Source organism: Haliotis cracherodii, unplaced genomic scaffold (assembly GCF_022045235.1).
Source record: "Haliotis cracherodii isolate W230 unplaced genomic scaffold, xgHalCrac1.p SCAF_3, whole genome shotgun sequence".
NCBI lineage: Eukaryota > Metazoa > Mollusca > Gastropoda > Lepetellida > Haliotidae > Haliotis > Haliotis cracherodii.
In genome coordinates, this window is record NW_027266286.1 from 38,366,177 (window position 1) to 38,379,949 (window position 13,773).

The 13,773-nt window shown below is 40.7% G+C and overlaps 2 protein-coding genes across 6 annotated transcripts in view; one reads left to right on the top strand and one right to left on the bottom strand.

Moving 5' to 3' along the window:
- Window positions 1-13,773, top strand: part of LOC139474818 (unconventional myosin-VI-like) — a 126,172-nt gene that overhangs the window by 59,884 nt on the left and 52,515 nt on the right. For all 5 annotated transcript variants that reach the window (XM_071257944.1, XM_071257943.1, XM_071257946.1 and 2 more), the window contains 7 exons: window positions 4,496-4,623; window positions 4,980-5,075; window positions 10,200-10,391; window positions 10,499-10,592; window positions 12,263-12,393; window positions 12,544-12,751; window positions 13,119-13,209. In XM_071257944.1, the coding sequence (XP_071114045.1) occupies window positions 4,496-4,623; window positions 4,980-5,075; window positions 10,200-10,391; window positions 10,499-10,592; window positions 12,263-12,393; window positions 12,544-12,751; window positions 13,119-13,209 (940 nt within the window). The remainder of the gene's footprint in view (window positions 1-4,495; window positions 4,624-4,979; window positions 5,076-10,199; window positions 10,392-10,498; window positions 10,593-12,262; window positions 12,394-12,543; window positions 12,752-13,118; window positions 13,210-13,773) is intronic.
- On the bottom strand, window positions 11,341-11,961 carry LOC139474004 (glycosyltransferase-like protein gnt13; the record flags this gene model as incomplete). The annotated part of the gene is made up of 2 exons (XM_071256864.1): window positions 11,341-11,527; window positions 11,663-11,961. Coding segments are annotated over 2 exons (486 nt in total), but the record flags the coding sequence as incomplete, so codon positions are not given.

A 13,773-nucleotide genomic window follows, 5' to 3' on the forward strand; every position in this document is an offset into this window, starting at 1 on the left:
GTCGTCTGTCATTGATGCCTGTTGGCAAGTGCCGCCTTGCAGCCCATCATGTCAGTTGATCTGGATTCTTCAGGCGCCTCATGAAGCGCCTTCATTTCTGGCTCCTCTCCCGGCACATCCTCGCATGGCTTAGGCGCCTCCTCAAGCGTTTCATACACAGGTGGGGGCACGTTGGCCCAGTCATCTAAGTCGCCGCAATTTGCTCACTCACTCACATCTGATCAAGCGTCTCGGGTTGATTGTGCTTGTGTCTCTCCTGCTCGGCATTCCAGATCCCGTCTTTCGTCGTCTCCTGACAGGGTTTCCAAGCGTGTGTTTTCTTCGCCGAGGGCCTCCTCTTATTGTTCGGCGACTAGTGTTGCTTCTTCTAAGGCTGAGAAGCAGCCACTCTACGGCTCTAAGGACTGAATCCTGTTGATCATGGATGTCCTTAAACTCGAAGAGCCTATCCCACTGCCTTCTGCGAAATGATCCCAAGAGTATTACGCCATCTTACATGGTCCCTGTTCATCATTTTGTCGACGGTATTCCTCTGCTTTGCAGCGGGCTTTGGATAAGGTAGCCCTCAAGGGTTCACTTCCTAAACCCGCCATCACGTCGTCCTGCTTTCAATTGCTTGGATGTCAAATCCAACTTCGGCACCTTCCCTTGATGCAGATGATGCTAAAACTTTGGGTCGTTCCTCTTCTTCGTGCCTCAAGATAGATGATAGATCCCTTATGTCCAGTTGTTCTGAAATTTGGTCATTGGTTCTGACAATGACGTCACGAGGATTTCCCAGTCGCTGACTGATAACATGGAGAAGTGACACAGAATTCATGTTCATATTATCACGATATGGCTGAAATATTGCCGATGTGACTTTAAATTAACTCACTCACTCATGTTCATATTGTCAGGTCACACTGTTTGACACGCACCTATTTGAGTGGCATTCCTTACATATGTCCTACATGTAGATGTTTTGTTCTTATGATAAAAGATGGCTAGACTACCCAAACACACATAGCATTCGGGTGCCATGCAAAGGCATTTTTCAAACCCAAAAAATGTTATAATCAATAAGTGTAGTGTTGCCACACTATAGCTATTAGAACTGAAATAATGTGCAAAAAGATGCTTTACTATTTTCCCTTTAAATGGTCCTCTTACAGGCTCGCCAAACTTCATGTAAACAAATCGCGTACAAAGTCAAGGATGAAAGTAAAGGAAGTTATTCTAAATGACAATGACGAGACCTTTGATCGAACAGTTGGCGTTAAGCATTTAAGGTGCGTGTTCAAGTCTGATGTTACGTGATGTATACAGCTTGATTTTTGTGTTTATGTCAAAAGTCAAGTTTATAGAGGAAACACCCAACATGATACCCTGGAAACACTCAAAACAAATATTGTTCAGGAAGCAGTGCACCCAAGAGTGACTTATAATGACAATGTAAGCTTTTTTAGTCTCAAATACAATGTCAAGCTATTTGTATTTATTTCTTGCCCGTGAAGAGATCACACGTTTAATAAGCATACAGCTGTATTACACATTGTTTAATACCAAAATGCATGCTTATGTACTCTCGGAACACGTTTAACGAACATATATTGAAAGCTCTCGACATCCCTTGGTTTAAATCAACGACATTGCATGTGGAGATGATAGATCACTGAGAGGAGCTTATGCACACTCGATGACCCCAGCAACCTTGTTGCTAGGCTGACGTCACATGGCATTGTTTCGCCGATGGATCTTGCAACAAAATTTCACAAATTACATCATCGGGTATTGTGACGTGATTGTAAACTTTGAGGTGCAAGGCCCTGTTCCACAAGGCGATCGTACTGTAGCGCAACGACAGTCGTTGGTCTAAGTTAAGGTATCTGAGTTGCGATAACCTTAGCGCTACGATAGTTTTGTGGAACAGATGCCTGAATTCTGAAGGTAGACCGTTCTATGGTATTAAATTCATACGTTTCAACTTTTGAAGTGTTTGAAGTATTATTATGTTTGACACAATTGGATTATGCCATGGGTCGTGTAGGTGTCAGCCTATTCACACTCAACAGTAAAATTCTAAAAAGTTATAAATGGCAAGTAATAAATAAAATACTAAATGAGCTCCCGTGTAAAACAGATTTTATGAAACTCGTGACTAGTTGTGGTATCTGACTCGCTTTCGCTCGTCAGATACCACAACTATTCACGAGTTTCATAAAATTGGTATTACACGGGAGTTCGTTCAGTATTCTATATTTAGATGATGTAATTTTTTTTTTTAATCTGTCTAGATCCATAATTCTTTTCAAAATTTGAAAGTGACACTAATTTTCGTTCACCAGGGAGATAATTTAGGAATTGACAAGTTATGTTGTCTCATGGAACACACCACAAGTTTATGCAAGTCATACATATAATGTGTTGCTTTTCTATCCTTTTTAATTAAGTAGAGCTAATAAACTGATTTGTCTGTTATAGAGTAAATTATGGCTGAGGAGCGTAATAACTCCGGTCTGCTCAGAAATCCACACACTTGTCAACCACACCTGTGCCCAGAAATGTGGGATCTATGTGTGTGGTCCATTTGCAGAGCGCATTGACAACTAGGGGTTTCTCTACAGCGACGGCTCTTGCTGTTCATCAGACACACCGCACTTCTACGACCTCCTTGTATGAGCAGAAATGGTTATCTTTTGAGGCTTATTGTTTTCAACATGATATGGATCCCACTGTGGCTTCTACTCTGTTCATATCTGATTTCTTAGTCTATTTACATGAGACAAAACATTTGTCCGGCGGTAACATTGCCATTAACTCAGTCCTTGGTGCCTCCCTTTCTACGCGTAGCGCCACTGCTCCTGAACTCGCCACTATCCTACGGGGTTACCTTAAGGCCTATCAGCCCTCCAGCCTGGGACTTGGTACTGGATCTACATCACCTCCTTGTTTCTCCCTATGAACCTCTTTACACAGAAAACTGCCTCTCTTCTGTTCTTGGCAACTGCGGCACATGTCAGTGAACTCCACAAATCAAGTTTGACTGTGGTCAAAGTTGTGGAGGTTCATCCTAGCTAAATGTGGGGCCTTTATTGCTAAAAATCAATTGCCTGGTCAGGTCAGGTGGATCACACTTTCACTATCATCCCGCTGACTAAGATCGTTGGGTCTGGTCCCCGTGCCCTGTTTGTGCATTACGTCATTATATTGAAGTCACTCATCGTTTTCGGCATCAATGTAAACGCCTTTTCCACACGACCACTGAAGAGAGTTGTAGGAATATCTCCAAAAAATATCCTGTTGTTTTGGTTATGTTCCACCATTCTTCAGGCTCATGCCTATGCTGTTTGGATCTGTCTTGAGCTTCCCATCCACTTATAATTCGAGCGCTGGCGTTCAAAATGGCACTACACACAAACAGCTCTGTCACAGGTTGTTTTTGGCAAACCAACTCTACTTTCACCAACTTCTGCCTCCGAGATCTGTTTGTTGAGGATGTCGAGGGAGTCAACCAGCTGGATCCTCTCATCATTGCGCAACAACTTGTCATCCCTACCCATAGAACGGATTGACTGCCATTCTGGACGCCCATACCGATACACCTGCATGTTTGTTCTTTCTTTCTACGGAATGATTGCATTAAACTCTGTTTCAAGGGTACAACCTTTTGTGAGGGTAACTACGGTTGCCGATCTTATGAGTACCTCCAGTTGCAACATAATTTCAGTCCATGCATGGGCCGGACCACTCAATTGCAAATGGGGATATGCAGTTGATCCAACCCACCTTCCTACTGTGGGATAACTGTATATTGTTGTGGAGGGATAAGAGTATTCCCCTTATCTATATACTTATCCTGACACAACAGGTTATGACTGCCTGCCTGTCCATGCCCTTACTGTATGGATCAGCCTGTCACCTGTTGACGGGTGTCCATGCCCTTACTGTATGGATCAGCCTGTCACCTGTTGACGGGTGTCCATGCCCTTACTGTATGGATCAGCCTGTCACCTGTTGACGGGTGTCCATGCCCTTACTGTATGGATCAGCCTGTCACCTGTTGACGGGTGTCCATGCCCTTACTGTATGGATCAGCCTGTCACATGTTGACGGGTGTCCATGCCCTTACTGTATGGATCAGCCTGTCACCTGTTGACGGGTGTCCATGCCCTTACTGTATGGATCAGCCTGTCACATGTTGACGGGTGTCCATGCCCTTACTGTATGGATCAGCCTGTCACCTGTTGACGGGTGTCCATGCGAAAAAGTGATGAAAAGTTCAGGAGCATGCTGGGAGCGACGTAATCAGAGGGTGTGTTCTGGTGATCATTGTTTTCACAATATTCTACACTGTTATATAATGGAAGCAAGAAGTAATATTGCATACTGTTGAGTCAGGATAAGTACATAAATAAGGCTAATACTCTGATTCGCTATGTTTGTTTAAATACTATGGATTATGATGTCATCTTGAATGAATCAGTGGATTTATTCTTTGTGTACTTCATTTTAGATTTGATTGAAGGCAAAAGCAGTGGTATCTTTGACCTTCTGGATGAGGAAAGCAAATTGCCTACGCCAAAACCTGATCACTTTACCCATGAGGTGCATGGTCGAAACAAGAATCACTTCCGGCTAAGTGTAAGTCTAGAAGTCTAGAATAGGTCTTCAGCAACGCATGCTTGCCGTTAAAGGCTACTATGCTAGTTGTAAGAGGCAACTAACAGGATCGTGTGGTCAGGCTCGCTGACTTACTTGATGCATGTCATCGTATCCCAATTGCCTGGATCGATGCTCATGGTGTCAATCACTGGATTGTCTGGTTCACACTCAATTATTTACCAGCTGAAATATTGCTGACCGCGACATTAAACAACAAACAAAGAAACAACTTGAATGGGAAGTACCCAAGAAAGACATCCTGTCAAGCAGACCCGAGGTATCTCAACTGGGAAAAGTTATTGAGATGTTGAAACTGTTATTTGTGTGTACTACAGGTTCCTCGAAAGTCAAAGCTGAAGTCTCATCGAGAGGTGAAAGATGACCAAGGTTTCCTCATCAAACACTTTGCTGGTGCTGTTTGCTACCACACGGTATGTCATGTTTACTACAAATGTATAACATTTTATTGTTGGAGCAGCCTGATGCCATACATGATTATAATGTGGTGCAAAGATAGGTAGTGAGTTATTGTATAAGCTCAGATGAAGTCGTGAATGACCATGCATAAGGTAAAACAAATATGTGAATACACAATTATAGCAAACTGTTGAGATGAAAATGTGAAAGGTTCCTAATAAGGTTCCCATCAATTAACATTATAGACTTATCAGATAAGAAGCAAAGAAAAGATCCATAGAAGACATACATTGATGTCCCTGCAATTGTTTACATTTAATGTGTAATCTGTTTAAGTTATTCCTCTGAAGAGTTCAGGTTTAAGAGAGCTTATAGCATGGTGCCTGTAGATTCAATTTATCACTGTTAATGTATAACAGTTATATCCTTGCATCATACAGACCACATTACAAAGCCAGATTAGCTGACACGCTATTCTTTTTGGAAGGCTAAGCATTTAGCTCACTTTGATTGTACCTGGTCAGTAACAGTGCCTTGGTGGTATTTTTTATACCCCTGACCTAAAGGGTGGGGGTAGAAAGTTATATTCCATTTGTCCCTCCGTCCTTCCGAGGATATTTTTTTATGTGACCTATGACTTGAAAACTACTGCATAGATTCTCTCCAAAAGTGGGGAACACTTTTTATACCTATAGGAGAGGTGCAGTGCGAAGTTTGATTTCAATGTATGGATTTTCGTAAAAAAAATAACTATATGAGCTATTTGTAATTTTTCTACTAAGGATTTGTTTACTGAAACATTTTAGTGACCCGTAACTTGAAAACTATTTCATGGATTCCTATTTTTAAATTTAGGGAACAGTTTCCTTAGTAATAGAAGGGGTGAAGTGCAAACTTTAACTTTGATATGTGTATTCTCTGAAAAAAGAGGATGTTTTTTGATGTTGTGAACTTTTTTTACTTCAACATTTGTGCAACCTATAACTTGAAAACTATTTCATGGATTCTCTTCCAATTGGGTGCAGTGCAAAGTTTTGATTTCGATAAGTGGATGTTCTGAGAAAATACTCCTTTTTTCATGTGTTGAACTTAGAAATATGCTGGAGTTGGGGTCATGAGTGAGCCTTGCTCACTTTTTGTCTTGTATATTATTACCTGTAAGTAGAGTGGATGGGCACGTCTTTCAGCCACTGACAAAGTCTGTTGTTCCTTGATAGCTGTTAGATTTGTAGAAAATACAACTTATCGCAGAAATGCAGGAACATTGCGGAATTGGACTATTTTTTTGTCAGTCAATACACTAATTGTCATTATTTTTCACTTGAATGATGCCCAAACATGTATCATGTGATGCATACATACAAAATATGAATCCTACAATATAACATAACTTGAAACAAATAATTCTCTCTTTCAAAATTTATTGTGGTATAATGACTACTTAAACTATGTTTTCATCTAGCCATAAACAAGAACATTGACACTGTAAGTCTTATCCTGTTTAAGTCTTATCCAATGATAGCTGTCCACAGGAAGCTCCTTCCACAGTTCCCTCACCCTTGACATACAGTATTAAACCAAATCTGAAATGTCTAAATGCAAGGGATTAAAACTTTCAAAGAAAAAGAAATGAGTTTGTATTAAATTTTTAGGAGGAAATGGTTTTACCACAGAATGTACAGCAAAATTTTGTAACATTAGACGCAGAATTTGTCTGAGTCACAGCCATTTTATTTGACAATCCCTCAGTTGATGGATGATGTGGTGGCTTTAATCATTGTTGTGATGTCTGACCTCATGAAGGAACAAATAAACAGAGAAGGAAAGACATGGGTGCTGATGTAACAAGTACTTCTAGTATCATTCCTTGTGCCAATTATAATGCTGAGGTCTGGTACAGACCTGATGTTTTTCCCCCCACTCTGGACTCTGGACTCCCGACTTACTTCCTGCTGGCGAAAGCTAACCCTAGACCTTGTGCAGTTCTGACTGTTCTTCAAGGACCCTGTTCTATCCAGTCTACACTCTTAAAGCCGATGTTGTGACGTCTGGCTCAACTCTTAGCCAGCTTATGATCTTGGACCCATGTTTTACCCTGGACCCATGTTTTACCCTGGACCCCGTACGCTGTTGGCGAAGTTTGCTGGCTCCAGCTCAGATTCTGTTTGGCTCTCCGCCTAAAACAGTACTACACAGGCTTCAGCTACTGGATCAAGGGCATTTCCATCACATGGTTCTCTCGTTTTTGCAGATACAGTAAACTACTTTTATAATGAACATGCAAATAAGGAACTGACAGATAGAGCAAACTGTTTTTTGCAGTATATTTTAGTCAGAATGCTTATAACGAACTACATTTATAACAAACTAAAATTAATGGCCCCTTCGAGTCAGTTTTAATCGTAGTTTAGTGTACATCACACAGTTTTCCAGGAACTGTGCAAGTGAAGATGACTCTCGGGAGGTTGGCCGAGGGATGTGGCAGCTGTTGGCAGGGATCAAATACAGCAGATGCTACATAGTGAGATACTTTGGGGGTTGGATGTGTTACAAGTGAGACAATATATAGTAACCATGAAATGAAGACCTGAATCATAGCTCCGTGGGACATCCAGGCTCCAGATGTCGATCCTGTCTGCAATTTCCGGAGAAGTTGACAGCTATACATTCATCCATGACTAGTTCTTCATCTGAAGTGTCCTACTTTCAGGATAACCCAGTAAAGTCAGTCTGATAAACTTCCCCTTCTAAGGAATGTGGGAAGACGTTGGGGATATAGTTTCAAGGATGTCACATTGGGATCATACTGTCCTCTCTCATGAAACAGACCGCATTACACAGTCAGACACATTTCCCATTACTTTTATGGCTAACAGTTCCTGACATGAAAGACGCAGTTCATTTTGAATGTACCTTTTGAGCAACAGTGTCTTAGTGTGATATTTTTTCTTTGTTTTCCAAAGGAACCATGTCCATAGGCGGCCATTCGGTAAAATAGAGGACAAAAGTATGAATAAGTTCTTAAATGTTAATAAAGGTCAAATATGAAACAGACGTCGGCTAAAATATACAAAGTTGAAATAAAGTTCAAAAGTACGCAATATAGTCAAATGTTATGAAAAGAAAGAACAATGTGTACGAAAGAACATCGGTGTGCATGAATTACAGAACTCCTATAGGACATTGACAATAAAGAACGCCAGATGCCGCTGCAATTTGTAAAACATTCCGAATTTAATCGGCTTGTTCCGCTGTGTATATGATAAGTGCATGCTGAGGTGCACAATGTTGTCTGTTTTTGTTCATTTGTTGTCAATGCCGCACTCAGCAAAACTCCAGCAATGACGTTGGTCTGTAAATAATGTATAACATCATTTTAATTACATCTAAAAAGTGAATGTTGTGCGAGAATTGGGCTTGCTAGGCGCTGTGTCAACATGGTAATTTGATATTTTAGTTTGTGCAACAACAATAGTACTTACTCGTTCATATTTAATCTACCAATTACAGGTCAATCACCTCATTACTTTTATATTCAACACGATTTCTTAAAACTCTGTCACCTGAATGTGTTTTCATTCCGTCTGGATCATGTTACAGTAATTCCTTCCCACAATGCACTTCCAAACAGTCTGCGCATGCCCAGTAAGACGGACATGACGTCACAGTGTTTACCCACTTAACCCATCAGCCCCACACGAGGTTACTTTCTCCATTGTTGCAAGCCACTCAACCGTGTTACCTTCCAGCCACCCCTTAGCTTATATACATATATATATATATATATATATCTTCTGGGGCTGCCTCGGTGTCATATAAGCCACTCCATACACAGAGCATGGAAGGCTACCACTAAAGAACATTACGCTATTTTGGCACCGTCTGGTCAGCACGACCAGCACCAGCTTATCACTAGGGATCGTCCGGGTCATCAGACCCCAGGACTGACATATCCCTCCCACAGCTACACAGTCCGGGTCCCTAAGACCCCAGGACATTCAGTCATCTTACCCGGGTCACCACGACCCCAGGGTCTCACATAGGCAAACGAGGCAGCCCCCACGTTATGCCAAATGTTTGTATGTAATAAAACTTCCTGCCATGTACTACATTTGATGTTGTTTGTGGCACTATGAAATTATGCAGAGATGTAAAATGTTCACTTTCCCGTGGATGGTGTGGTGTTAAAGCAACTGCAAATTAAATATTAAACCAATTTGAAAAAGAGACACTGAGAGAGTCTGATATTTTGTTTTGAGTTAAAAACAGCAAATTTTGCCACTTATTATCATAAACCGATGTAAGTACTGTACAAAATTTTGTTTTATTTAGCAGCTCTTTGGAAACTGAGCGAACAGGATGCTGCCTAAAACCTGAACGACAAAAATATATATCAAATTGATTTGTATGCATTTGTATAACGTTGAACATTCGAAAAGAAAAATAGCTTGCCATAAATGAGGTAGACACCGTGCGCAATTCTCTCACAACGTTCTCTTTTCAGATGTCATGAAAATGTGTGTCTGAAACATAACTTGGCATCAGAACACCCTCATGTTGCACCAAGCAAAAAGTTCCTTTCCCCGATGACAATGCACAAACGCAACATGTATATGTACACAATGTGTACATTATACATTATACATTTTACATTATACATATATGATGTCAACCAGTGTGTGCACGAGGAATGATGTAATACATTGTGCACCTCGGCATGCAGTTATCATATACACGGCGGAACAAGCCGATTTAAATTGCAGCACCACCTGGCGTTCTTTATTGTCAACATCCTTTTGCAGTTAGGGGTCCTTTCGTGCGCACTGACGTTCACATGACGTCTTTTCGTAACATTTGACTATTATATTTCAGACTTTTGACCTTTATTTCCTCTTTGTATTTTTTAATCAGTGTCTGTTTTGTATTTGACCTTTTTTGGTAACAGTTAATACTTTATACATAACATTTGACTATTATTGCTTACTTTTGTCCTTTAATTCAACTTTGTATTTTTTGACCGAATGGCCGCATATACATGTCATTCAAAACCTGTTTACAAATGGGAGTTCACTACTGTATGGAATGCATGTGTTTGTATTTGTCATACTCTTATATGAGGTGTTTATTTACTTTGGCAGGTTCAGTTTATTGAGAAAAACAACGATGCTCTGCATGCATCCTTACAGTTTCTGGTCCAAGAAAGTAAGAATACCCTGCTTAGAAAGTTGTTTGAGGGCATGGAGGTTACTTCTGGAAAACTTGGCTTCATAAGTGTCGGAACCAAGTTCCGAAAACAACTGACTGTTTTGATGGACAAGCTGCGAAGCACAGTAAGTGTGTGATGAGGCTTCTTATGTAGTAAATGACTGTCAGATACACATATTACGTATATACTAAATTAACAGTGGAAATGTTAAATTTGTGTACTTTTTTTAAGGGCACCAACTTTATCCGGTGTATCAAGCCTAACAGTAAGATGGTGGACCACATGTTTGAAGGGGGTATGATCCTCAGCCAGCTTCAGTGTGCAGGTATGTCCTTCCTTAGATACAACTGCCTAGAGAAAAAGTTTGTGTGAGGTCATGTATGTTTTCTGTACTTCATATCAGTTCTTAAATTTCTTGTACAGTCTGTTGTACAGTATGTGGTACAGTTGTGTCTGTTGTACAGTATGTAGTACAGTTGTGTCTGTTGTACAGTATGTAGTACAGTTGTGTCTGTTGTACAGTATGTGGTACAGTTGTGTCTGTTGTACACTTTGTAGTACAGTTGTGTCTGTTGTACAGTATGTAGTACAGTATGTGGTACAGTTGTGTCTGTTGTACAGTATGTAGTACAGTTGTGCCTGTTGTACTGTTTGTGGTACAATTGTGTCTGTTGTACAGTATGTAGTACAGTTGTGTCTGTTGTACTGTATGTGGTACAGTTGTGTCTGTTGTACTGTATGTGGTACTGTTGTGTCTGTTGTACACTAAGTGGTACAGTTGTGTCTGTTGTACTGTATGTGGTACAGGTGTATCTGTTGTACTGTATGTGGTACTGTTGTGCCTGTTGTACTGTATGTGGTACAGTTGTGTTTGTTGTACAGTATGTGGTACTGTTGTGCCTGTTGTACTGTATGTGGTACAGTTGTGTCTGTTGTACAGTATGTAGTACAGTTGTGTCAGTTGTACAGTATGTGGTACAGTTGTGTCATGGGTACAATGTGTGAAGCCCATTTCTGGTGTCCCCCCACCATGATATTGCTGAAATATTGCGAAAAGTGGCCTAAAATCAAGCTCACTCACTTAGGTGGTTGTTCTGCCTGTTGTTCAGGTGGTTGTACAGTATGTTGTTCAGCCTGTTGTTCAGTATGTTGTTCAGCCTGTTGTTCAGGTGGTGGTTGTACAGTATGTTGTTCAGCCTGTTGTTCAGGTGGTAGTTGTACAGTATGTTGTTCAGCCTGTTGTTCAGTATGTTGTTCAGCCTGTTGTTCAGGTGGTGGTTTTACAGTATGTTATTCAGCCTGTTGTTCAGGTGGTGGTTGTACAGTATGTTGTTCAGCCTGTTGTTCAAGCGGTTGCACAGTAGGTTTTTCAGCCTGATGTTCAGGTGGTTGTACAGTATGTTGTTCAGGTGGTTGTACAGTATGTTGTTCTGCCTGTTGTTGAGGTGGTTGTACAGAATATTGTTCAGCCTGTTGTACAGGTGGTTGTACAGTATGTTGTTCAGGTGGTGGTTGCACAGTATGTTATTCAGCCTGTTGTTCAGGTGGTAGTTGTACAGTATGTTGTTCAGCCTGTTGTTCGGGTGGTTGTACAGTATGTTGTTCAGCCTGTTGTTCAGGTGGTTGTACAGTATGTTGTTCAGCCTGTTGTTCAGGTGGTAGTTGTACAGTATGTTGTTCAGCCTGTTGTTCGGGTGGTTGTACAGTATGTTGTTCAGCCTGTTGTTCGGGTGGTTGTACAGTATGTTGTTCAGCCTGTTGTACAGGTGTTTGTACAGTATGTTATTCAGCCTGTTGTTCAGGTGGTGGTTGTACAGTATGTTGTTCAGATGGTTGTACAGTATGTTTTTCAGCCTGTTGTTCAGGTGGTGGTTGTACAGTATGTTGTTCAGCCTGTTGTTCGGGTGGTTGTACAGTATGTTGTTCAGCCTGTTGTTCAGGTGGTGGTTGTACAGTATGTTGTTCAGCCTGTTGTTCAGTCTGTTGTTTCTACAGGTATGATCTCGGTGCTGGACCTCATGCAGCAGGGCTACCCATCCCGCACCCAGTTCTCGGAGCTGTACAACATGTACAAGAGGTACCTGCCCCCAGAGCTATCTCGACTAGATCCACGGCTGTTCTGCAAGGTGAGAAGAAATGTGACTCTAATGTCTGTCTGTCTGTCTGTTTGTCTGTCTGTCTGTGTCCATCATGCAGTATAATAAACAGACAAGCAAATGTCTGTAGTTTTATGTCGCTAATATTGTAATACTCGGATTATTATTTATTATCCACAGTCACTCTTCAGAGCTCTAGGTCTGGATGAAAATGATTTCAAGTTTGGTTTGACCAAGGTCTTCTTCAGACCAGGAAAATTTGCAGAGTTTGATCAGATTTTGAAAAGTGATCCAGAAAATTTAGCTGAGTTGGTGAAGAAGGTGAAAAGGTGGTTGCTGTGTTCGCGCTGGAGAAAGGCACAATGGTGTGCTCTGTCAGTCATTAAATGTGAGTCTTTGTTTGCGCTGTGGTCAGTCAGTAGAATGGTTTTAGTATATTTTTTCCTCCTGCTTAATTTGTGGTTTGCAACAATAGTCCAAACGTTCAGTTTTTATAAACAGTATCATGATCTTGGCATTGAAAAAGGTACACCTTTTGAACACATTTCCGCTTAGTAGTTAAAAAGTACTTGCAAAGAAACTGTCATGTGGGTCCCTTCCATGCATAATTTTTCATGTGGGTATAAGAGAAGTTGGATGCATTATGTAGGAAGCCTAATTTTAAAGTAAACGTTGTAATGAGAGATAAGAATGAAGAACATTGACTACTCCTGCTCATGTTTTCAGTATTTTTATCATTATATAACTCATTTCAGTGAAAAACAAGATAAATTATCGCCGTGACATGCTGGTGAGAGTGCAGAAGACAGTTCGCATGTGGAACATGTGTCGCAAGTTCAAACCCAAGTAAGGAGTGATGTGTGCACTGATTGCTTGCTCCCCTCCCTTCTGTTGACTTGCTAGGATCTGGTATTTAATTGTCCACTCATAGCTACATTTCAAATTAAAAGACCTGAGGGCAAGATTTTGTTTTTTATTCAATATCATTCTGAAGTATATATTAGTGGGTCAGGTCATAGCCAGAAGAAATTAGATACCTATTGTAGTAATGGAGCAAAGATTGTCAAGGTCACAATTAAGGTGAATTTGAATGGATTTTTTAGTCATTATTATTAAATTCCTTTTCCTGCTGATTTTTTTTTAACTTTTACGCATGTAGTGGCAATATGATTTGATTACCAGTGGCAGCAATCTTTGAGCAAAAGTAGAACTGACAGTGGGTAACTACATTGAATTCTAACATATTTGGGTTATATGTTAGTTAGACCTTTGGAATATTCTTGAAATACTTGTAATTGATATGACCAGATTTTCAGTAATTGTCTTTGAAGGTCGAGGTACAAAGTGGCTGGGGGGCATAGGAATTAGTACGGTCCATCTGTCCATACATCCATCCGTCAGGTTTCATTT